General features: G+C 39.7%; 1 protein-coding gene across 2 annotated transcripts; it reads left to right on the forward strand.

Annotated features, from left to right (window-relative positions):
* On the forward strand, nucleotides 1-24,970 carry immt (inner membrane protein, mitochondrial (mitofilin)). 2 transcript variants are annotated; one of them, XM_062045364.1, is made up of 14 exons: nucleotides 1-181; nucleotides 3,161-3,225; nucleotides 3,304-3,496; nucleotides 6,576-6,702; nucleotides 8,368-8,460; nucleotides 12,392-12,541; nucleotides 12,618-12,751; nucleotides 13,094-13,197; nucleotides 14,437-14,572; nucleotides 15,345-15,474; nucleotides 19,974-20,197; nucleotides 20,272-20,403; nucleotides 21,072-21,201; nucleotides 24,134-24,970. In XM_062045364.1, exons 1-14 carry the CDS (start codon nucleotides 140-142, stop codon nucleotides 24,739-24,741), a joined length of 2,268 nt encoding a protein of 755 aa, XP_061901348.1. In that variant the 5' UTR covers nucleotides 1-139; the 3' UTR covers nucleotides 24,742-24,970. The 2 variants fall into 2 exon arrangements, with proteins under 2 accessions (XP_061901348.1, XP_061901349.1); XM_062045365.1 differs by having other exon boundaries at nucleotides 3,307-3,496.
* The last annotated feature ends 1,470 nt before the right edge of the window (nucleotides 24,971-26,440 follow it).

The raw sequence follows: 26,440 nt of genomic DNA on the forward strand, positions 1-26,440 counted from the left end.
TTTAAATGTTTGTTCAATGGTGACATGTTGACGAAGAAGACGTCAGCCCAGCAGGCTAAAGTCGAAGAAGAGTAACTGCCACTGAATTGACTAGCCATCTTAATTCAGTTGTCTTTAAGGACTACAGGGATCGAGGACCATGCTGAGAGTTTGTCTCAGAGGTGCGAATTCCACACTCCAGGTAAGTAATCCGCTCGACCGCACCTGTCTTTTGTCTGCTTGTAGAACGTTGCATGTTAGCATTAGCATGGTAGTGAGAGGAGTTGTCATTCAGTGACCCACAGCCGGACTCCTATGACCGCAGTGGATTTATTGTATAATTACCTACAAATAAATAAATAAAAACCGTTAACGTGGACATGCGGGATGACAATAATACGACAAGAGTGAACATTTACTTATTAAAATAGTTTAATGTGTTCGCACTCGTGCGCATGACGTCACAGCTAATTGTCCCAGGTCCAATCAACGTCCATCCATCCATTTCCTACCGCTTGTCCCTTTCGGGGTCACGGGGGGTGCTGGAGCCTATCTCAGCTGCATTCGGACGGAAGGCGGGGTACACCCTGGACAAGTCGCCATCTCATCGCAGGGCCAACACAGATAGACAGACAACATTGACACTCACATTCACACACTAGGGCCAATTTAGTGTTGCCAATCAACCTATCCCCAGGTGCATGTCTTTGGAATCCAATCAAAAGTGTTGCGAGATCTTGGAATAGGTTTTTTTCCTATGTCAGTGAACCGGAAGTGAAACCATACTTGCCAACCCTCCCGTTTTTAGCGGGAGAATCCCGATATTCAGCGCCTCTCCCGACAACCTCCCGACAGAGATTTTCTCCCGACAAACTCCCGGTATTCAGCCGGAGCTGGAGGTCAAGCCCCCCCCAAAAAAGTCTGCCGCAGCTGCGATTGGACCTGACCAGCCTCCGGGTACAAGTACTGGAGTACCAATTGCTTGCCAGGGAAGATCTTCCCCAGGAAGCAAGGATTTACCGATTTTGGGCCATGCTAGGGAGAGATGGAAGATTCCACACTCTCGTGCATTTGATGAAAGCACTTTTGTGCGTGCCACACAGCAATGCATCATCAGAGAGGGTGTTCAGCATGGTTAGAAAAATAGGGACAGAGAATAGAAAGAGGGTGGACAATTCAACCCTTAACAAAGCATTGTACTTTCAAGTACAACAATGAGTAGATGAGTGTTCTGTGTGTGTGTGTATATGTGTAAATAAATGAACACTAAAATTCAAGTATTTCTTTTATTTATATAATAAAATCAATATATATATATGTATGTAACGGTGTAGAAACAGACGTTTATTATGCTTGATTAAATTATGAATGAAGTGTTGCAACAGCGCCTGTTGCTGGCGAGAAGTGGTATGTACTTTACCTGCGGGAAGTGCTCAGAACTGTGACGCCTTCCAATTGATAATCCCGTGACCCAAGTGGACTCACAGTCTCACAATTTGCACTGTTTTGCAGGACACTGTAATAAAATAAATTCATAATCCACCTGGTGCCAGTGATATGTTGAAGCGACAGCAGTGTGGAGCTGCATTTTGCCACATACAGTTGTGGACCGTCACATATATATGTATATATATATATAGCTAGAATTCACTGAAAGTCAAGTATTTATATATATATATATATATGAAATACTTGAGTTGGTGAATTCTAGCTGTAAATATACTCTCCTCTTAACCACGCCCCTTGCCCGAACCACGCCCCCCCCCCCCCCCCACCTCCCGATATTGGAGGTCTCAAGGTTGGCAAGTATGAGTGAAACAGACACAGCGATGGAGGAGCGGGAGCATGCGGAGCCTACCCATCATCTGTGCTCTGATGTGGGACCATAATACGATTTGATGTCTTTATATGTTAGGCCTATACTAGAATAGAAATCAATAAACTTCTCCCACGGATGATGGGTAGGCGTCTCCATCGATGTGTCTGTTTCACTTCCGGTTCACCATCGCTGTTTTACTTCCGGTTCACTGACATAGGAAAAAACCTTTTGCGAGATATCTCGCAAAAAAATGTATTGCGAGATATCTCGCAAAAAATGTATTGCGAGATATCTCGCTAAAAATGTATTACGAGATATCTCGCCAAAAATGTATTGCGAGATATCTCGCAAAACATTTTTTTCCCTCCATGTCCCTTTAGGGCAGACCTGGGCAAATTAAGGCCCGGGGGCCACATGCGGCCCGTTAAGTTTTTCAATCTGGCCTGCCGGACATTCCCAAATAATTTTTTTATATCTTTAAGATGGAAAGTGTAGCTGCCATTATGATGTGCAGTGATGTGTTCAAATGACCGTAAGTCTTGAACTATACAAAGTATTTCAATGGTTGGAATCTGCACTTTTGCATGATATTTTAGTGACTAGTGTTGTCCTGACACCAATATTACTTTTCTAAATAAAGGGAACCACAAAAAATTGCATTATTGACTTTATTTTAACAAAAAATCTTAGGGTGTGGTGGACCGGTACTTTTCAGAGGCGGTATGGTACCGAATATGATTAATTAGTATCGCGGTACTATACTAATACCCGTATACCGTACAACCCTACTAGTTACTATGGTAATCTATGTCACAGCAGGTCAGACGAGGCACCAAGCAGTGTGGGTGGGGAGCGTTTCCACAGAGTGTTTCCAGAGCAGCCAGCCTGAAATGTGGGTGTCAGGGACAGACGCGGAAGGAGATTTTTACAACAAAGTTCTAAAGCTTAGTGATATATCACATATATCAGATCGTAGGTGGGTTTTGTTGTTTTTACCTTTCGCGTTCATGTTTCGCTGTGTTTGTTGCATTTTTGTTGCTTTTGGCTTGATTGTAAAATGTATCGATTGAAAGGGTGTGTGACGTTCATATGTTGTCAATATTCAGGGTTTTATCGTTTATAGAAACATTTAAAATTCCATTTAGTTTTTAAGGCGGTCTGTCACAACATTTTTAGCATTCAATCAGACTTTATTGTGAGGTTTTGTATTAGTTTTCCTAAAAATAGATATACCGGCCCCCAGACACATTTCTTTCTCTAAATTGGGCCCCCGGGTCAAAATAATTGCCTAGGTCTGCTTTAGGGGCTCCGTAATTTTCCCTGTTTTAAGGTTGTAATTTTTTTGTTTGACAACGTTTGTAGAACTATGGGAGAATCCCTGTGAACAACCTGCAGCACTGCAGACACTACACAAATGGAGCAAGCAGGTAATAATGTGCACATATGATGTTAATGCTAGTTGGAAAGTATGCACATTGTAAGGTTATTCTTCTCTTGTCATCTAGCAGTAGTGCTGCCAAGGTGGTCACGTTGGGTTTGGTGACGGTCGGCAGTGGCGTTGGAGGAACAATACTGTATGCAAAATGGGACCACAAGTTCAGATCAGCAGTGGAGAAAAATGTTCCCTATTCAGATTGGCTTTTAGGTCTTGCTTTGGGACCTGCTCCCCAAGAAACTGCACTTCCTTTAAAAAAACAGGTAAGGCCTCGTCCGGATAATCTTTGGGTAAAGGTTAGCTGAGGCTTTATTAAATCCCAGTATGTTTTATACATTGTTTAACGGTTTGCCACAGGTCTGCTTTTAAATTGTGGTAATGGTCCAAAGATGTTGTAAATCAATTTGCATGATTGGCCATAGGGATGGACTGAATGACCTCAAATCCATATCGTAATACACTTTCCTGCCTCTTGTATGAACATAACACATCAGAATATATTCTTTGGCATGTAAATTATATTGCAACGATTTCTAAACAGGCTACAGAATACACATGTCCCTCCTTTGGCTGCTGACATATGTGGTGATGAGATATTATGAATACTGACAATATTTCTGGTTTAGGAAAAAAGTTGTCTTTTGGGTAGATGTTTTTCAAGCAGATGTCACTGACTTTGAGCTCAAAAAGAGCAAACCATGGCATTACCTTTGTGACTAGGAATACAATCATTAAATCAGTTTTACTATTAACCATGATTAAAAAGGTCAGTTATTTAATGGCAAAAGCTCTACTACACCATCTGTTTCAGTCCTCCTCACTCGCGATAAACAGACATTATGCTTGTACGGTATTCCCGGCACAATCTGCATGGAACAAAAACAAAGTTACACCAGCGGTACACACGTTTGTACGCATCTATCGAAAGACACACTAGTATGCTACATTATCTTAGAAATGGCAGCAGGACAAAGCAGTGTACTTTCACTACCCAAAAAAAGCTAAAGTCGGCAGTGTGGGAACATTTTGGGTAACTAAAAAATGACCAGGGAGTAGTCATTGTTGTGAAATTAATTAATGCATAATAATCGTGAAACCGTGATTATTACACAGACTATATATAATTGTACAGTCAAAATCTATAATCGTTGCATCCCTAATTGTGACTGATAATGGTAATAACCAGTTTTGCTAGATGGTAGTTTTTTGCTACAGTTTTTTTTTTGGTGTGGTTATGGCCGGCAATAAACAGTTTTGCTCAATAAAGTGATTGATGGACATCCCATCCTCCTTAAAATGTCTCTACAGATGTTAAATCAATTGAACAGTTTTGATTATCATTGTTTTATCTTTTATGGCCACTTGTTGTCACCTGTCATTTACAGAGTTGTATTGCCAAATTCCATCCATCCATGTTAATTTTATTTAGAGTTTTGGTTGGATTTTATTTTGTGTGCGGGCCGCGACATAGATTTGATATGCGCACAGGACGCATGGGCATCGCCAGTTCCAGGTCCTATATGGCGGTCAAAGTGTCTCAACTTGTCGGATTATCTCCTCAGCCATCTACTGTCCAGGTGTGATGCATGATTTATGATCTACAATAAACTTACAGGGACCAGGGAAGCCAGGAAGCAGCATTGATTGATTGATTGATTGAGACTTTTGTTAGTAGGTTGTACAGTGAAGTACATATTCCGTACAATTGACCACTAAATGGTAACACCCGAAAAAGTTTTTCAAATTGTTTAAGTCGGGGTCCACTTAAATTGATTCATGATACAGATATATACTATCAGATATATACTATCATCATAATACAGTCATCACACAAGATAATCACATTTAATTATTTACATTATTTACAATCAGGGGTGTGGAGGGGGGGGGGGTAGGATATGGACAGTGAGTGAGAGTGAGAGTGAGAGAGTGAGAGAGAGAGAGAGAGAGAGGCATAAGAAAAAGTATCTGCATTTGATTGTTTACATTTGATTATTAGCAATCCGGGGAGGGTGTTAGTTTAGGGTTGTAGCTGCCTGGAGGTGAACTTTTATTGCGGTTTTGAAGGAGGATAGAGATGCCCTTTCTTTTATACCTGTTGGGAGCGCATTCCACATTGTTGTGGCATAGAAAGAGAATGAGTTAAGACCTTTGTTAGTTCGGAATCTCGATGTAAGCATATGGCGAAACGGACGTAATCACGGCAACCGAGGTGAATCATGGCGCCGCTATAAATAGTTTGTCTGCGTTAGTGCTTATAATAACAATATCACTAACACTTGGTTAATATTCAAGTCACGAAATGTAAATTGAGTATAGTTGGCGCTTTTTGAATGGTTATTTATCAGATTTTATGGGCGGAATAGTGGAGCTCCCATTGGCTCCAATTTAAGCAGACTTTTATTTACGTTTATTTAATATTTAGAATGCATAAAAAAAAAAAATCCATCTGTCGTCATGTCTTTCATAATGATTGTGAACGATAGGCAAAGTCCCCCAAAAATGGTAAATGGGTTGTACTTGTATAGCGCTTTTCTACCTTTTTTAAGGAACTCAAAGCGCTTTGACACTATTTCCACATTCACCCATTCACACACACACATTCACACACTGATGGCGGGAGCTGCCATGCACGGCGCTAACCAGGCCCATCAGGAGCAAGGGGGAAGTGTCTTGCTCAAGGACACAACGGACGTGACTAGGATGGTAGAAGGTGGGGATTGAACCAGTAACCCTCAGATTGCTGGCACGGCCACTCTCCCAACTTCACCACGCCGTCCCCCAAAAAAGTGCAATTCCCCTTTAAAAATCCACCAAGGAAATTGCTTAATCACATTGCCTGGTTTCAAGAAAAGAAAAGAAAACTTTAGTTTTACTTGGAATAGCAAATTATTGAATTGCTGATAAAACATAACTGTCATTACTGTGAAAATCAATCATTTGAAATACTTACACTTATGTGCTTTCTGCTCAGCCATATTGTCAGCAAATGCGCTGAGATAGGAACTTTCTAATAACACTTGGTTGCAAGTGTGATGGGAGCACACTTTGTTTCGAAGGCTATACACCCTTGGCCCTAGGCCTTTCCCTTAACCTGTCAAGATTAAGGCACTTTGAGCAAGTAGAGGACTGGGATCAGCCTAAGTATCTGTGGCAATCCATTTTTTGTTACGTGGACTGGCCACCATAAACAAAGAAATTAATGTAGGATAAACTCTGGCTATTCATTTGTATCCAATGCAACTATTCATGAATTAGTTTGCGGTCAACTGCACTGTGTCATACACTCAATATTTCAAATGAATAGCCTAAAGTATTTTCTCATTTTTCCCTGTTGTACAGACTGAGCAGCTCCAGCCTTCGTCAATGATGGAAAAAACAATGAAGGCATCTAAATCCAAGCCAGAGAAGAAGGTGAAGGAGTCGTCTGAGAGTCCACCGTCAGTTAAGCCTACGCAGAGCCTGCAGGGTAAATCTTTTTAATCATGAAGCATTATTAGAAATTGTAGTGGTCAAAGAAAGTATTGTTGTTACATGTTCAAACTTGGCAAAAGTCTGTCTTTTCTGGTAATGAGAAGTTTGAATGTTTCCACCTGTTTGTGGAGGATAAAGCAGATTCCTGCCTACAACATGAAATGGAGATAAAGTAATGTTGCTAACATTATGGATATATTGGTAATGGTTCAAATGTGTGAATTTTGTTTTGTTTTCAAGCAGTCACAGACATATCTGAGGGTAAGCGGTCCTCTGATGCTTTAGTGGGTTATCTATTTAGTATTTATGTATGAATAGTGACTGTTCTACTACTAGTTTTTGTTTCTTCCACAAATGTTTACTGTTGTTGACTGACATTTAAAATACAAACAGAACAGATTGGATCTTAATTTAAAAGTCAAAGAAGTCCTCTTAGAATTCATTGCTATCATTACAATGTCATGTCATGTAGTACACGGACCTGATCTAAGATCCAAATGTCTCGTGCTAAACAACGTGTGCAAACTATAAAATTGTGTGTACTGTTAGTGGGCGTGTTGCGTGGGATCTACTAAGACTGCATAATAACGTGTGAAAAAGTGTCCCAGCCAGCCCTATTTAAATGAGAATTATTTTGTGTACTACTTGCATTATGTGCTCATGAAAACACTCTTTTCCCTCCACATTTGTGTTGCCATGCTGTATATACCCTGCGGGGTTTTGCAGTGCTGAACAAGCTGCACACATCTATAATCTGTAACACGTATTATGCAATATACTCCCTTAAATAGACTCCCTTTTTAGACCAGTTGATCTGCCGTTTCTTTTCTTTTCTTTTCTACTCTGCTCCGCAGCAGCGCATTCATGAATCTAGAAGGATCCAAATCCAAAAAAATGAACATTGCAAGACGTTTTTTCATATTAGAGATGTATCATAATTTATTTCCTACTGTATGTGAAAATGAACGGCATACACAACATCAACAGACACCAAAACATGTCAATTGAGTTTGTTTTATTCAGCCCATTAAGTCATCCAGCAGCTAGAACAATATTAAATGATATTGCTGAAAAGACGATATGTGTAATATTTTTATATCTGGCAGTCCAAATATGTTGAGGCGCACACACACACACACACACATGTATTTACAGCGCGATACCCTCCTTTGTCACAGCCATATTCGTAACTGTCAGTTTGCACATAGATTTCAGACGTGCTTAACAAAGACGCAAAATGGCACCTGCAAAACATTTTTTTTTTTGATAAATCACCTTGCGCGTGCTAAATGATTATATTTGCATCTTATAAATAATAAATATATTCTCCTCTCATACTTGTGAGCGGTCTGATAATCAGCATTTATTCTGCATATTCATAAAGACAGACACGCTAAATGGATTGCGCTCCTCTTTTTGCTCACTCATGAGACAGTCCTCTGCACACAAGCTTAGTAGATCAGCTTTGCATGTGCTATCAAGTTTGCACATGTTTTAGTATGTGGAAACCTTGGGTAGATCAGGCCCTTACTGTCTAAATTACCAAAGTGATCTTATGTCAGCGTTTAGATGTCGTAGCAGTAGGATTTAGTCTTGCTTTACAACCCTCATAAATGAGATTTTTATGAATGCATTCTTAGTTTTTTTGTATTCTATCCAGAGTCATCAGCGGAGGCGACTCATATCATTTCAGCCATCGGTGAAGTTCCATCAGTCCCCGCTCCATGCGACACTGAGTTGACACCTGTCAAAGGTAGGACCTCTTCTCCATACAGTGACAAAGTATTCATAGCCCTTGAACTTTTCCACATGTTGTCCTGTTTTGACCACACACATAAATATATTATTTGGGGATTTTATGTGAAAGACTAACAAAAAGTAACACACAATTGTGAGGTAGAAGGAAAGCGATACATAAATATATACAGTAACGTTATATACATTTATTTTATAAGGCCCCGTTCAAGGCACTCGAGGTCGCCATACAACACTTACAAGCAATTAACAATTATAATCAAACAGTTAAAAATGTAAGCATAAATAAAGCTTGCAGTAGTGTAGGCATAAGCATCAACAGAAAAAAAACAAAAAAAAACAACACATTTTTTCAGGTAAAGAACTATGACTACGTTTACACTGCTTATACACTGATTATATTGGGTGATTATTTGATCGTGATTAATTTGAATTCAATCAAGCATATATTGTCTCTATTAGACATGGCAGAAATGTCTGTTAGAAGATACCGCAGTAGTAAACCGTAGGAAAGCAATGATGCTCGGTGTTATCCTGCATGGAACAATTTGCCTTTATTGGCCGTTATCCTGTGTGTGTATTTGTGTACGTTTACGTGTGTTGCGAAAGTTAGGCTTGTCCCAACATGATTAATGTTCAATCAGCGTTGTGCCTCCTCCCTCTTTCACAGCTGGTAGTGCACCCCAGAAGAATAAAATAAAGAAATTTGACCAACACTCGCATAGAAGTTGAAACACAACATTTAGATCAGGGGTAGGGAACCTATGGCTCCAGAGCCAGATGTGGCTCTTTTGATGACTGCAACTGGCTCTCAGATAAATCCTAGCTGACATTGCTTAACACGATAAGTAATGAATAATTCCGCTGGTCATCACAGTGTTAAAAATAACCATGTATCAACCAGACTACAAAGCCATCAGAAAAACCATGCAGCATTAATGGTAAGAAGTATTTTATTTATTATTAGTTACCTACAGAATAACAATGTTATTAAAAAGAAAAATAAACTTATTATACTCTAAAAATGTTGGTCTTACTTAAAAATGCACGCATTTAGTTGTAATTAGAGTTAAAGAATATTATGTCTCTCACGGAAATACATTTTAAAATATTTGGCTTTCATGGCCCTCTCAGCCAAAAAGGTTCCCGACCCCTGATTTAGATGGATAGCAACTTCAGTGACAGACTTCCGTCTCACTGTCTGGCTGCAGCTCACCAGCAGTCCTGCCCTCAATGTGGACTCGCAAGCAGGCACAGAATGTCTTTGTGACTGAACTACTCTATTGGTCCAGTCTGGGAGAATAAACACACTGACTAATTTATTTAGAAAAATAAATTTTTATATCTACATATTTTTGAATCAGACTTTTTTTTTGTGTTTGCAAAGATTCAACTCTGCTAATGTAACATGTATTAAAACACTCTGCAGACATTTTTTGTTTGAGTTTGTGGATAAAAAAACATTTTGTTCCTGAAATATTTATTAAACGTGTCTTATGTGTTAGTACACATTATTTTACACTACCTCAAATTTAAACTGCACTTTAATGTACTTTCATTAAATGTATGCTAGAATATTTGAGTTTTAAAAAACTCCACAATCTGGGTCACTGTTTGTCGTTTGCCAAACATTGGTGAGAAGCACTGATGTATACAAGTAGTCAAATATTACAAATAATAATTAACCATTTGGAGATGTTTAGTAAATTTTAACTTGTAATTAAAGTCCAATAGTATTCAGTGCACCACTGATTCTTTGTTTACTGCAGAATGCAGTTTGTGATGACAAGCAAAATAACAAAAGTATTTTAAAGAGAAGAAGTTGTTCTCTTTACCCCCACAAAACCTACCGAAAAAGAAGCAAAACTGTGGCACTAAAACTGAGGTACAGACCGAAGGGGGGGTACCTCTACTGTTGCTCCTTTAGTAAACACAATCATAGATATGAACAAAATTACACTTGTCAGCTGTTAGCATATATATTACCTTGATCAACTATGGTGGAAATATCTGTTAACAGATACTGCAGTAGTAAATTGTAGGGGTGAAACAATACTCTGTATAATCCCGCACAGTACAATAATAAAAATTAAAAAATGGTGATATTAATCGAGATTGGATGATATGAAAAAAATACCGGTAATCGCAAAATTTTTTATTGCTAAATCGCCCAGCCCTACCTCGACATCACTTGCATGATAAAGTCAAAACAAAGGAAATTAAAATAAAATAAAGGTCGCCACATCTTAAAAATGTGTGTTTTGTTTAGTTTTTTTACATGAAAATGAATGAAAGTAATATAATGGATGTATGTAGGAACAACTGGATGTTGTGATGAAGTATCTACTTCCACTGGCGGGCTGCGTTTTTCCCCGTGCACATGGATGACATAGCTTGCCCAAAGATGACGAAAAAGTCTCATTTGGGTCGCATTTCCGTTTATACTGATGTCACTATTGAAAATATCAGATTCCAATCGGATACGGACTACCTCTTGATATGGCCCAAATCTGATGCGAAAAGATCAGATTTGGGCCACATCAAGAGGTAGTCCGAATCTGATATTTTAAGCATATTGGAGGGTTTTAGACTGGCAAAAAAAATCTGATTTGGTGTGCCGTGGAAACGGGGCTTTTTGAAATAAGTGTCAATCTTTTCAGCATTGAAGGGGTCCCTTTTTAAGATGCAAAGGACTGACCCCTGGGTCAATGCCAACAGCAGTCATTAAAATGAAATCCCCCCTCGTTAGCATTCAACCCAAAATCCCCTTTCAGCTGTATTAATGGCACAAAGGGGGCACCTGAAACGGAAAGTTGTTTTGTTAGAGGCTAAAAGTCTATAGTCTTAAGAATGAATGGTTGAAAGTACTGTGTTGTATGTAGGCAATAGGTGGTGACGCAGACCACCTCCTCTGTTTAGGGATGGCTTTCCTTATTCTCCTTCCAAACCATCCGTCGTCCCTGTCAAAATAATGTACATGTTTTCCTTAAAGGAGTGCGGTTTCTCTTTGAGGTGCAAGTAGACAGCGGAGTCTTTACCTGAAAAGTTTGTCCATCTGTTTTGATATGTGCCAGCTTTTTGCTTGTTTTGTTTCCTAAATATATCCATAGATATGATAACTGGGATAGATTCAGAACAACTAAAACTCCTAATTAGACCTCTCAAAAAATACTATTGCTAAAAGAAAATGCTTTCCTCCAGGCCTTCTGGGCACTCTAACTTTGATTGTCTCTCCGTGTGATTCCTGAGGATTTGGCTGTAGATAAATTGGGAGGTGTTTTAATATATAATAAAAAAGCTATTCGTAAGAAATTTGTTCAGATTTAGAAAAAAAAGCTTAACTAATTGAACAGTGCTCTGTGAGATGTTCAAAGCTTGGAAATCTTTGTTTAACCTAATACTTCTCCACAATTATCACATTAAGACCACAATAATCATTGCATCATATTCTTGACCTGTCGTGTTTCTTGGTCATCGTGGTGCTGTTTGCTCCCTCATATTCTCCTAACACACCTCTGAGGCTGTCACAGAACAGCAGTTTTTATACCTACATTACACACAGATGGACTTTATTGAATCATTTAATCGTTTCTCCAGCGCATAATTCAACAATCATCAGACAGCTTCTGAAGGCCATTGGTTCCACTCAGAGTAAAGGGGTTAAATACTTTTTCACGCCACACTAAAAATCAAGTATTTTTTACCCCCAAATTTCATTTGTGTGCTGTTTTATGGTGGGTTTTCACACAAGATTATTTCAACTACATTTGTTTTTTGTTGCAAAATGCAAAAAAGTTGAAGGATAGAACTATAAAAAGTGTTTCAAATCACAAGTACATGCTACATACTAGCATTCTGATCCATCAATGTAGTACATACCTGTCTGTGCACTGTAGCCACCATCATGTAGTGTTGATGTGTCTATCTAGACGAGTGCAAGGAGTGCCATGGACATGAAAAGGCTGCAGAAACAGCTGCCGTTTCTACTGAATTAATAGAACCACTCAAAGAGCGTCCCGCAGAAGAGGTGACTGCTCGACTGGCTCAGCAAGACCAAGAAGAACAGGACATCCTTGCATGTAAGCCAGCAGTATAAACATTTGCTAAACTCTTACAATATACAGTCCCAAGAGCTAATGTCTGTGTGATTTTCAGTGGTGTCAGCTAATCTTGATGACTCGTTAGCCAGCTCGGCTAAAGATACACTGCAGGCCATAGGCGCTCAGGAGGCAGCCCTGCAGGCCATTGCAAGGCACACACAAAAACTGAAGGAAGCTATGGAAGCAGAGGTACTCTTACTAGCATCTACTACTGATGTATGCTGCATCCTAAGTGGCCAACTTAAAAGTGCTTGATTTAATATGCACCGGAGTTTGCTTTTTAAATGTCAAGATGATCAACAGTTGGTTTCTTTTTCAGCATCCATAATACATATACATTGTGAATGTCCTACATCATCAATCAAATCTTTACGCGCACACACACACACACACACACACACACACACACACACACACACACACACACACACACACTATTTCAATGTTGTTTTTTACATACATGACAGCGGTCCTGGCTTTGTATGTTCCACAGTCTTGTGTTCATCTAAAAATAAATGTTTCTCATTGCAGGTTCCACCTCAGGAAAAGTCGTCGCAGTGGAAGGATTTAGAAGCTTGTCTTGCTAATAGAACATCCGCTGTCGATGAGGCCAAGGCTGCTCTGCTAAAAGCCAAGTAAGAAGAGCTGTTGTTATGGATGTTTTTCACGTGGTCTTTCTGAAAAGTACCTTCAGCTAAAATTGTTGTGGTAAATTTTGGGATGGATTTATTCTCTGTATATAACTAGTAGGGATGTGCTGATCGGGTCCCCCGGCTGACAAACTAGCACCTATTGTGTATCTCCATATACAGTGTGGAGCCGCTTCCCTAAATTAAAAATAATTACCTCCATTATGGCAAATAAACTGCATTTTTTTAATATCATAATTAGTATTATTATCAAGTATTGGGACAAGGCTAAACATGTTACACACTTAGAACAAGCAGGAGCAGGCATGCTACTTGCTAAGGTAGCTGAAAATAAACACCAAGAAATGTGCTTAGTAAGTTTAAAACATCTAGATGGAACCATGTTGCAGCAGAATGTAAGCAGTTATTAAAATAATAAGAGTCTAGAGACAGGATAATATAACAACAACAGTTGGTGTGTCAGCATTGTCACAATCAGTCAGCGAGCGGATCAATCCATAATGATTCCTGAGCGTGGCCACCGCTGCTGCTCACTGCTCCCCTCAACTCCCAGGGAGTGGAACAAAGGGATAGGTCAAATGCAAAGAGTAATTTCACCACACCTAGTGTGTGTGTGAGTATCAGTGGTACTTTAAATTGGTGATGTCAACACAAGTTTAGTATATGATCGATACTAGAATGATTAAATCGATATTTGTATTTTATCAAAATGTTTTTATTGTTTTTGTTAGTGTTTACAAATTCAGAGAGTAAGTCTCTGAACACAGATGGACTTTTCTCAATCAAATACAATAAGGAACTTTAGTTTAAATATTGTGTTGATATTGTTAAACTGTCAATAGCACTCACCAGAAATCCATGGACAAATTTATAATCAATACATGTAATCTGTATTGGTATTAGTATCAGCCGATCTCATTCATGGATGATCGGTATCGGCAGCATAAATCCTTGATCAGAACATCCCTATTAACTAGTTATCATGTGTTTACTTCCTAATCAAGTGTTCTGTTCAGTTTTTCTGTTAGCTACTTTATTCTGGGTCAGACAATGACAATGTGGGTAGCATTAAAATTGAAAGATGTATTGATTAGTATTTTCGGGTAACCATTATTGATTTATCATTGTTTTGTCAATACCAAACATGTAGTTTATAGTTGGACTTTTGTAAACTCCAGCTAATGATGTACATTCCATGTAGCAACTTTGTATCTCTCACTTTAGTGAGTCTTTGGACAGTCTCAAAGCTGTCATTGTCAAATCCAAAGAGAAGAACGTCCCTGCTGTCCGCCCGCTTGTGTTAGCTGCTGAGGAGAATCTCCATAAGATGGTGGTGGACTTGGATAAAGTGCTTAATAGGGTAAGATAGACAAAAAGACTTGTACATGTTTGTCATTTTGCTGAAACGTTGTCTTAAAGAGACAGTAATGTACACTTCTGCCCTTACAGAAAGCAGCATTAATATGAGATAAAGCAAATATTGTCAATATTGTCTAATTAATTTGATCTACTTGAGATAAATGAGATGTGATAAGTTTAAAATATTGTCACTTTTTGTCAAACACCACAAAAAATCATGTTAAGAGTTAAACAGTCTCATTGATTTCACACAATTGATTTTTTGTGCTCTGCTTAAATTATGATGGAAAATATTAACTATGACATCAAATTTTTGTTTACAACTATAGCCACTTCATCATATCGGGATATCTTTATTGTCAGCCATGCACCGTATGGTGAGATTTCCACGTGGTACATTTCTCTATGAAATTAAAGTATCAAGCATTGTGGCTGCTTGCTTGTTTTACTTTTTGGTCAATGGTTGCCACAGCAAGACAATGGTATGATTTGGATTTTACACTTCCTGATGCAACACTCTCATTTATCCTGGCTTGGGAGGCTACCCCTACACCACCAGTGCAAAAGTATGAAGCCTAACCACCTATTTGAATTTAAGTGGCCACTTTTGAAAGATAAAGCAAAGCAATAAAAAATTGTTAAAAAATCAAGACATAAAATGAAATTTAATTCTGTAGATTTAAGTTTTTTTGTCTTGTTTTACCCTACAAACACCACCAACTAAAACCTAATAATATTTTCATAATGAAGCCGCTTGTGTATGTTTTGTGTAGGTGCAGTTTGCAGAGTCGGAAGCTAAAATTGTGTCTCAGTACAGTGAACTGGTTCAGGAAGCCAAGCTCCAGTTCCAGAGAGAAGTGAGCAGCCTTACACCGGAGATTCAGGCCAATTGGAAGGGACTCAGTAAGACCACACATTCACACAACTACTTAATGTAGTCTTGATGTTGTAACCCGTTCATAGCTGGTTACTTACCGCTGCAACACAGTTCCAGCTACAGTACACCTCTGTTAAAGTGTACTATAAACACTTATTCTACAGTTGTTTCCCTACTTTACGTTCAAGCTAGCTTAGCGGTTAGCATGGCTTCTCGTCTTCTCCTGCTCGGTTTTGCTAAGTGTCTTGCATGCTTAGATATTCCTTGTTTAGGTGCGCTTCCCATAGTGTCTCAGAGATGACGTGTCCTGAACTTTTTAGTTTGACATTTTAAAACAGTCTTTATAACTTAGCAATTTTAATCACTTAAATGTTTATTGGCAACACTAAATTGGCCCTAGTGTGTGAGTGTGAACGTTGTCTATCTGTGTTGGCCCTGCGATGATGTGGCGACTTGTCCAGGGTGTAACCCTCCTTCCGCCCAAATGCAGCTGAGATATCAGAATCAGAATCGTTTTATTGCCATTGTTTGAGAACGGGTTCACAAACTAGGAATTTTTCTTGGTGCAAACGTGCGACATAAAACACATATAACACATATTTGGTATAAAAAGAGCTGTGACTGAGCTATCAGATAGACTTAGAAGGGATTCAAGGAATTCAAGGAGCTGCTGTTAGGAGTTATTGTTCATTGGCCTGATGGCCGAGGGGAAAAAACTGTTCAGGTGCCTGGAGGTGTGGGTCTGGATGGAGCGTAGTCTCCTGCCTGAGGGGAGAGGGGAGAATAGTGTGTGTCCAGGGTGAGAAGAGTCAGCTGTGATCCGACGCATACACCTCCTGGTCCTGGAGGAGAACAAGTCCTGGAGGGATGGGAGCTTGCAGCCAATCACCTTCTCAGCAGCACGTACGATGCGCTGCAGTCTATTCTTATCCTGGACTGTGGCGCCGGGGAACCACACTGTGATGGAGGAGGTCAGGATGGACTCTATGATGGCTGAGTAAAACTGCACCAGCATCTCTGTCTGCACCTTAAGTTTCCTCAGCTGCCGCAGGAAGTACATCCTCTGCTAGGCCTTCTTGATGAGGGAGCTGATGGTCAGCTCCCACTTGAGGTCCTGGGTGATGGTGGTGCCCAAGAAACGGAAGGAGTCCACAATGGGGACGGGGGTGGGAGAGTCAATCAGGGTGAGGGGGGATGGTGGGGCTGTGACTTTCCTGAAGTCCATGATCATCTCCACTGTTTTCTGGGCGTTCAGCTCCAGGTTGTTGAGGCTGCACCAGGACGTCAGCCGGTCCACCTCTCTCCTGTAGGCGGACTCATCGCCATTCGAGATGAGCCCGATGAGGGTGGTGTCATCCGCAAACTTGAGCAGTTTTACGGATTGGTGACTGGAGGTGCAGCAGTTTGTATACAGGGAGAAGAGCCAGGGGGAGAGTACACAGCCCTGAGGAGTACCAGTGTTTGTGGTTCGACTGTCCGAGACAATCTTCCCCAGCCGTACGTGCTGTCTTCGGTCTGTCAGGAAGTCATTAATCCAACTGCAGAGGGAGTCGGGCACGATGAGCTGGTAGAGCTTGTCTCGTAGCAGTCCAGGGAGGATGGTGTTGAAGGCAGAGCTGAAGTCCACAAACAGGATCCTAGCGTAGGTTCCTGGGGAGTCCAGATGCTCCAGGATGAAGTGGAGGGCCAGGTTCACTGCATCATCCACAGACCTGTTGGCTCTGTAGGCGAACTGCAGTGCACCCCCCGTGACCCTGAAAGGGACAAGCGGTAGAAAATGGATGAATGGATGTTTATGAATTGATTCCTTATTGTCTATTTCTGAATACATGTAAGAATTGGAAATTTCCCCCACCTCTAGTAGAATATCTATAGACATGTATGCAGATCTTATTGCACCTAATCTTGGCAGAGGTCTTCAAGTCAGCATGTCCTGTGGCCTTCGAAGGCTTCTACTCTCTCCTTATCAGCATCTGAAAAGAGGAAGACTTGCCCAAGGAGTCACAGGTGCCATGGTTGTCACTTTATTCAAGAATAAGAGCAGCATGACTGCTTGTGACAACTACCGGGCCATATCCCTCCTCTCTATTGCTGGGAAAATACTGTCTCAAGTCATGCTAAACATCCTAATCACAAATGTCTGAGAAGGAAACCTGTCCAAGACCCAGTGCCGATTTTTCCCAGTGTCGACCTGATTTTCTCTGTCCACCAGGTGCATGAGAAATGCATAGAATGTAACATGAATTTGGTGGTGGTCTTCATAGACCTGACAAAGGATTTTGACACGGTGGTCATCCTGTCCAAGCTTAGATGTCCAGACAGGTTTGTGAACCTCGTATGCCAGATCTACGACCATTTGACCGGGCAAGTCCTCTCATTGTGGAGAAATATCGGCGCTTGTCCCGTTTTTTTTAAGCAGTTTTTCAACTTGCATACTCGGCTATGGGCTATACAGACTTGATGACTTACTATTTTACCTGAGCCGAAGATTGTTCTTGGAAGTGTTGTTTGCTGCACTCATACACAAGGAGTCTGTCCCCTAGCTCATCGTTAACAAGTTCACTGAAGCCACCCGCCTTTTTGGTCTCACGGTCAACTTGGGTAAGACAGAAGTACTGTAGCACCTGCCTCCACCGCTTTTCCCCCCACAATCTCCATTGAGGGTAACCATCTGAAGACCGTGGATGACTTTAAGTACCATGGTTTAAGAAATCCATTATCTGTAGAGCCATTCAAGCACTATGTGGTTTCCGAGTTCTCACTCTGAGCCAGCACAATTTTAAGCAGTCCAAAAAAAAAGAGCAAGGTGTGCAGCCTCCTCTAAAAGACCTGCCGCTTTAAGATTGTCTACCATCTACGGGCCCACACCAGGTAGAGGACAACATACGTGAGTCATCATTGGACTGATAGACAACCAAGAGAAAGAGAGAGCAGATCTTTCTACATTGATGCACTGGAACAGAAACAATTAGCCTTTGTCCCTTCTGTCCCCGTTGCTGATGTGCATATTCTCATTACTTTTGCTAAGTAAACAAATGCAACCAAAATCAGCAAGGGTTGAATGGAGGCCACTGGACTCTTCTTTTTTGTTGAAGAAGTCTCATCCAAAAAGCTTCTTCATTTCAAAATTTTAGGTTACACAGCAGAGAAGATTTGTTTCTTTTGTCCCGGAGTCAGCAGTTTATTTTTGTCTTGAAGAGAATGGGCCTTTTTTTGAGGACGACAATGTCCAAATTCGACACAGGAAGGACCACTATTTTGAAAGAGGTGTAAAGAGGCCCTCTCTAAACAGGAGAAGGTTTACGTCTCACTTATCATATGCTTATGTTAATGCCCAGATATTGCCTCATTCCACGGGAAGAGTGACAATTTAGAGGTTGTTTTACCACCGGGCAGACAGACGAATCATTGGCCTTTTGGACCAAGGCTCACCAAAACAGTAAAATCAACCCTAATTTGATCACCCCTAGGGAGACTACCCTCCTCCCTGAAGCCTAAATAGGAAAACAATTTCTAAAATGTTTAAGTTGAGAAGTATTTTGGCTGAATGGTGAAATGTCCAGTTGCTCCCATTCAATCCTTGCTGAATACTAAAACTCTATACTTAAACTTGGAAGATTTCTAAAATTCTTTATTGTACATTTTTCAATAAGCGCAAGATGTACGGACAACTCGAGATACCTTTTTTCTGTCACTCTGTACTCTGGAGCTAATTTCCAAGCTCAAGAGAGAGACTTGCTTCTGCGTCCACATGCGCCACCATCACTAATAATAAAAACATAACTGGCCTGATTTGATCTTATCTTTTAATCATTCGTATTTATTCCTGGTAATAGACATGTAACCAAAAGTTTTTATGGAAATTATTAAATAATCCTTTATCATCTTCCTTACAATATTAACTGGTCCTCTACCATCTTAAAGGCTTTTAATACGGTTTAATTTTTGCCTCATGCAGGCCGAATATTTGAAGAGTCACAATCTGTCTTGAGGCAGACTTTTAAGTTCATCCATACTAAACTCTTGCAACCACCTTGCTTTTTCTTTCAATAACGGACATATAAAAATTAGTTAGCTTTGTTTTCATTGTAAATTAGACATTACAACAAAATGTTCCAACCCTTGTTGGCATCAGTCACACCCCCTACCCCTACCTCCATACACGAAATGTATAAATGGCATGCAACATAAATGAATAAGGTGCAGTTATTTTAATATTTTCTTGGTGTGTCTGGGACTGTTGAGGACATGTATGGCTGTTAGAAAGAAACTTTCTTTCATTTTCTTTGTTGCTGCTTTTGCTGCTCTATACCTCCTGCCAGAGGGCAGCTGCACAAATAGGTAGTGGACCATTATGATATTATTGTCTTTTAATGTATATTAAAGTGTAGATTTGAGATTGAAATGTAGTATGCATGGATATATCAAATCTCTTAAATCTACTTGGATCAGTACCATCAGGGGGAGCATGTGTATATTTACAAATCTGTAAAATAACTAACATAAGTGTCTTTTTGTGTGTTAGCTGGTAAGCTGTCCACTGATGATCTGAATGCGCTCATCGCCCATGCACACCGTCGCATTGACCAGCTAAACCAAGAGCTGGCTGAGCAAAGAGTCAGGGAGCAGGTCCACATCGATGCGGCTCTGGAGCAACAGAGGTTAGAGCACCTGAAAGCCCATGACGAAAGTGTCAACACGTCTCTGCAGCATATCAAGGAGGAGGCGAGGCTGCAACAGGAGAGAAAGGTACTGTGCTGAGAGGAAAACCAATTCAATCTGAATGTCATAAAACTTGATATACTATATGTATTTATGTGCAGCTGTCTGAGTTGAGGGAGGTAATGGAGGCAGAGATGAGGACTCAACTTCGGCGTCAGGCAGCTGCTCACACAGACCACGTCCAAGATGTCCTCAAAGTACAGGAGCAGGAATTGAGAGCTGAATCTGAGCAGGTCATTGAGCTCCACGTCACCCATGCATGCATTGATTAAGAATTTTTAAGTGTAGATTTTTATACAGCTTTAGCCATTTGGTCTTCACCAAAGATCATGAGCATGTCCCCTTTTTCACATCATTATTGCTCTACTACTGTATCCATACACTTTGTTCAGGCTTCACAGCCAGATATGTTTTACTCAACCATTCAAACAGTGTTATCTTCAAATATGTGAAACTGAAATCCCTTCTAAGCTATTGAGAGGAAATAAGTGAGAGTAGGTATTGATTTGTTTGCGGCAGATATACTAATGGAAGACACTTGCATCCTGTTGACTCAATTCATGACTAATTACTGGTACTCAGATGTCACATACAGTGTGAAAAATAAGTAACCCTAACCCTTACAAAGGTATGAACATTTTTATGCTAGCTTTATTGTAGCAGAAAATTGTTTAGAAATTTGTGCTTGTGATTGAGGGAAATAAGTATTTGATCCCAATACAAAAGTTGACGTAGATTATTTTTGTAGAGTTGCAAACAATCACAGGAGGTATTTTTGCCCAATCCTTTTACAGGTAGGGTAAGGCTTTGGCTCGTGTTCCAGAAGTCTTGGAGTTTTTAGTTAGTGGTGCTCCTAGGCTGTCAGCAAAGGCTGTCTTCTTAAACTTCCTGTGCTGTCTAGGCCCTAAACAGTAAGCTGCTGGAACAAGAGACCCAATACCGTCAGCTGAGCCAGGAGCAGCTGGATAACTTCACTCTGGATATGAACACTGCCCACGCAAGACTTAAAGGAGTGGAGGAAGCCATTGACAGTAAGATGCTAAACATCCATTTACACTCTACATGCTGGAAAGAAAATACAATCCTACATCAAAATCTCAACATTCCCAAGGCTGCATCAGTAGGAATTGAGGCCCTGTCTGCATGGGAACGTAGTCTACAGCTAACGATACTATTTATAACTTACAATACTAATCTACGGTACCATTTTATAGTTAACGATACATATCTACAATACTTTTTTATAACTAACAATCCTTTTATATAACTAACAATGCTATTCTATAACTTACAATACTATTATTTAGCTAACAATTATATGCTATAGCAATACTATTCTGATACTCTTCTATGACTTTCTATGATTTATGATACTAATCTATAATCTATACCTGATATTGTACTATAGCTAATGATACTATTCTGTAGCTAACAATACGATTGTAAAGCTAACAATACAATTCTATAAAGATACTATTCTACAATACGTTTCTCTAACTTCTACTATTCTACAATAATTCTATAACTAATGATACTATTCTATAGCTAACAATACTTTTCTAAGATATTATTCTATAGCTAACTAATATTCTATAATGATATTATTCTGTAGCTAACCTTTTACACAACTTTCAAGCTGACATGTATTTTTCAGTATGGAAAGACTGCATATTTCCAGATATTATTGTTTTATGTGGGATGTGTGTGACTCTTAAGGATGGAAACGGCCACCAAACATCATAATGTAACAACTTAAGTTCCTGTATGTAATATTTCACTGTCAATCAGATATGATGAAATGGTTTCAAGCTTATCCGTAAAAGTAAGACTTAAATTATTTTGTTGTGTTAGTTTTTATTAGTTGTCTTTTTTTCAGTTTGCAGGATAATTGACCAGTACTACTTAACGTACAGTGGGAAACATGACTATCTAGATTTGTCTATGGATTATCTCATTCATCAGGTTATTGTATTCAGTGGCGTGTTCAGACTTTTTTTCAGGGGTGGCACCTAGTTCTGTAGGGGGGCACCCGTAAAACAGTCAGTCTACCCCAGGAGCAGATCTAGCTACTATAGTAGTTTACCACGGTTACCACCACCAAAGATGGCGTGAATCTTCTGGTAAGACAATTGCTAACATTAAACAATATTGCAAAGTATTGAGCTTTGACAGTGCATCAGACAACTTGCAACAGTTGGCACAAAATACTAATACAGTATTTCAACCTTCCTCTTTCTCTTTAGTAAAGTAAAATTATAACATGTATAAACTTGTATTTAAATTTAAAGAGATTGGGTCCTCATTCAAATTGACTCTTTACATTGCTGTCTATAAAATAACTTAAAATGTTACACAGTGTGCCTTTAAAAGTATTTGGCAAAAACAAACAACTGGATTGAGTAGAACTAAAATCGCGGTGGAATAACAAAAGATGGTGGCGTTCAAAACGGATGAATGCGCCTGTTCTTGTGTTGGCAGGCAAACACTTTAATAAAATCATTCAGGTTCAAGTCCTTAGCTCTTTTTAACTCAATGCTTAGGATACCTAAATGGCCAAGCCTCGTGTCCACTATGAGTTTTTATGAGCGTTAGAGCTGAAGAGCTACGTTTACATGCAGCACTGCTTACAGTTAGGGCTACAGCTATTTTACAAGATCTAAACGGTTCATGGAACACTTCCCAATAAGGTTTTAAAAACACAGTCAGAACCATTATGCTCTGACAGAAAATCATACACACATCAAATTCAAAAGCGAAATATCAGAGTCATTGCTAAAAGTAGCAGTTTAAACACGCTTGTTTAAAAAATATATTGTAACTAAATTACTTTAAATGACTTACGTTTAGTCAATAAAGGACCACGAATGTCTGGAACCCGGCTGCTCATCGTCAGTCATCGTCAGTCGAAAGATAATGCCCGCCACCCGGATATGCACGCATCAATTAAGATTGTCCACCAATATGTGTGCACACTGCGCGTTGGATAAGATTACCCGCCCGGCCGAATCAGACTATTAATATTGGCCGCCAACAAGAGTGCGCCGGATAAGATTTCCCGCCACTTCAACATGAAGTATAAACGATGAAACATTGAATATTAACAGTATGTGAACAATTGCTTACTGCCCTGACGACCTCCATGCTCCTAAGTTTTGTAATCAATCAGACATTTCTAGCCATCCATCCATTTTATATCGATGTCCCTATTGTCACTTAAGCAACTGAAATGCATCATACATGTCCAACCAAGCATGTAGAGTGTTTTGCATATATTACCCATCAGGCCAAGCAAACGTTTTTTTAAATGGGTGTATTTTTGAATTGTGTAGGGTACTATTAGACATTTTTTATAATGTCCACATAGTTCAGTGAGCAAGTTGTGTTTTTGTATCACATATTTTAACGTTCTGTGTTTGAAACTCATGGTCTAATTAATCAAAAACAAAGGTTGTACAAATTAGTACCTATATATGAGTATGTGCACTTGCTCCTTGTGTTGTACATGTGATTAATAATAATTCTAGTGGCTCTCACCTCATGAATATATGCATGAATATTGCACTCCATGTTTTAAAAATGTAACTTGGGGCCTCTTGATATGACATAAGTAATTATTTGGCATAGCACTAGATGGAGCTTAGGTCCAACACTTACCACGGTTTAAAAATCACTGTTTCAAATCTTTTCGCCTCTGACTGAGGTGGTACCTGTGTGGCATACCACCCCCAGACACGCCACCGATCGTATTCTCATGTGTTCAATTGATAGCAACTAAAATGTTCAGCAAAACAAATGTTATTTATTCATAATTTCCTCTTATTATTAATGTCATTAAGCTTTTTGAGCATTAAGTTATTTATTTAAAAAATGGCAGATTTGTATTTTTAGTTTTTAGTAATGAAAATAAGTTAATTTACCGATGGCTTAAGGTGTGTTACTGAGTGTGTTTGTGTGTGTGTTCAGGTCACGTAGTGGCAGAGGAGGAGGCTCGTAAAGCCCACCAGCTGTGGCTCAGTGTGGAGGCTCTCAACTACACACTGAAAACAGCTGAAGCCGCATTGCCCACCAAGCCACTAGAAGGCGCCGCTCAGGCCGTGCGGGACAGTTGCCATGACAACACGTTTGCCTCTGCTCTGGCTTCAGCGCTTCCCCAGGAATCACTGCAGCGTGGCGTCTACAGCGAAGCCTCTCTCCGCGCACGCTTCTACGGTCTGCGCTCGCTGGTTCGCAGAGTTGCCCTCATCGACGAATCTCACAACTCCTTGTACCAGTACTTCCTGTCCTATCTGCAAGCCGCGCTGCTGTTTGAGAATAAACAGGAAGCACCTCCCACCCAGCTAAGCACTGAGGATTTAGACCCGTTCAAGCTGCTGTCGTACGCCAGTTACTGCCTGGAGCATGGAGATCTGGAGTTGGCAGCTAAACTGCTCAACCAGATGACCGGAGAGGCCAGGAGAGTAGTAGAGGACTGGCTGCATGAAGCCAGACTCACCTTAGAAACCAGGCAGGTGGTCACTTTGTTGTCTGCTTACGCTAACGCTGTGGGCTTGGGAACCACACAGGCCCCATAGTCTCACATTCAATCTTAGAGTTCGATTTTACACGCTTCATAAGTACTCACGATTTGCAGTCAATGATGTTCCTCTTTAAAGCTGCCTAAATTTCACATTAAACATCAACCACTTATTTATTTCTTCTCTGTCCAAGTGGAAAAGAAAATGTAATTCATTCTAATCTTGCTTAAATATATATTTTTCTCAATAATGCACATCACAATAAATCAGTAATAAGAAGGTGGGAGTTGTTTATTTTTCAGTCACATTTCAGTCATACAGCAATATCTATGAGAGGCAATCATCAACATTTCTGATTTTACATATTCATATAATATATAAGTACTGTATTTGTTTGGAATATGTATTATATTTGCAAATAAGTACATATTTTATTTGCTGGGAGGTAAATATTGTATTTAATAGATAATGAGTAGTGTATTTGCTAGGACTGCACTTTTTTTGTCCTTAATGATCACAAGAACCAATTAGCAAATGTACATTTAAGTGGTGTATAACGCCTCACTAGGAAGAGTCATTAAGTCATTAAAAGTCGTAACATAATCACATTTTGATAAGCGTACTACTCACTATTGCTCTGTTAGTCTAATACAGGGGTGTCAAACTCAAATACAGAGTGGGCCAAAATTTTAAACTGAACAAAGCCGCGGGCCAAGGTTGAACAAATTAACCTTTTAATAGGGACCCAAACAAGTTTTGCATTGAATATTGAACAAGTGAGGCTTATATAACTTTATAGTGACATGCCAAATTGAGTTTCAAATAATAATAATAATAATTAAAAAATATCAATGGCATATCAAATAAAATTTAAATAAAAATGGAATGCCTCTTTTCTATTTGCAGCCTTCTGAGGTAAATATCAAAATAAACCTTTTCCACAGGCTAATAATAAATTTGAAAATAAAATAACAATAATGAATTAATCAAACATTCAAGCCTTGAAGTAGCAAGAGAAAGTGCATGAATAAAATGTTAATTATTGCTCAGTTTGCTACACTGATTTGCTTTAACACTGAATATGGAACAAGCAACGCTTATATAACTTCATCATCATCATCAGCCGTTGTCAGTCCACTGCTGGACGAAAGCCTCAGCAAGTTTCTGCCATAGTGAACGATCTCTTGGCGTACTCTTCATGCTGGTTATTAGCCTACACCTTCCACGCTGGCTTGGTGCGGGTTGGAAGGGGTATTTTATATCAGAGATCCTTCTCCTAGACTAATTGCCTTACTGGGCTGTTGAACTTAGTCTGTCCTCTTGGTTGTCCGCGCCCCAATTACTAAAACTTAATAGTGCAAAATCAACTTTCAAAAAACAAACGAAAAAACATCAATGGTATATTAAATAAAATGTAAATTAAAAAATTGAATGCCTCTTTTCTATTTGCAGCCTTCTGAGGTAAATATCAACATTAACTTGGTGGGCGGGGGAGGGGTTTGGTGGTAGCGGTGGTGTATATTGTAGCGTCCCGGAAGAGTTAGTGCTGCAAGGGGTTCTGGTTATTTGTTCTGTTGTGTTTATGTTGTGTTACGGTGCAGATGTTCTCCCGAAATGTGTTTGTCATTCTTGTTTGGTGTGGGTTCACAGTGTGGCGCTTATTTGTAACAGTGTTAAAGTTGCTTATAAGGGCACCCTCAGTGTGACCTGTATGGCTGTTGATCAAGTATGCCTTGCATTCACTTGTGTGTGTGTA

This window comes from Entelurus aequoreus, linkage group LG04, assembly GCF_033978785.1.
Source record: "Entelurus aequoreus isolate RoL-2023_Sb linkage group LG04, RoL_Eaeq_v1.1, whole genome shotgun sequence".
Lineage (NCBI taxonomy): Eukaryota > Metazoa > Chordata > Actinopteri > Syngnathiformes > Syngnathidae > Entelurus > Entelurus aequoreus.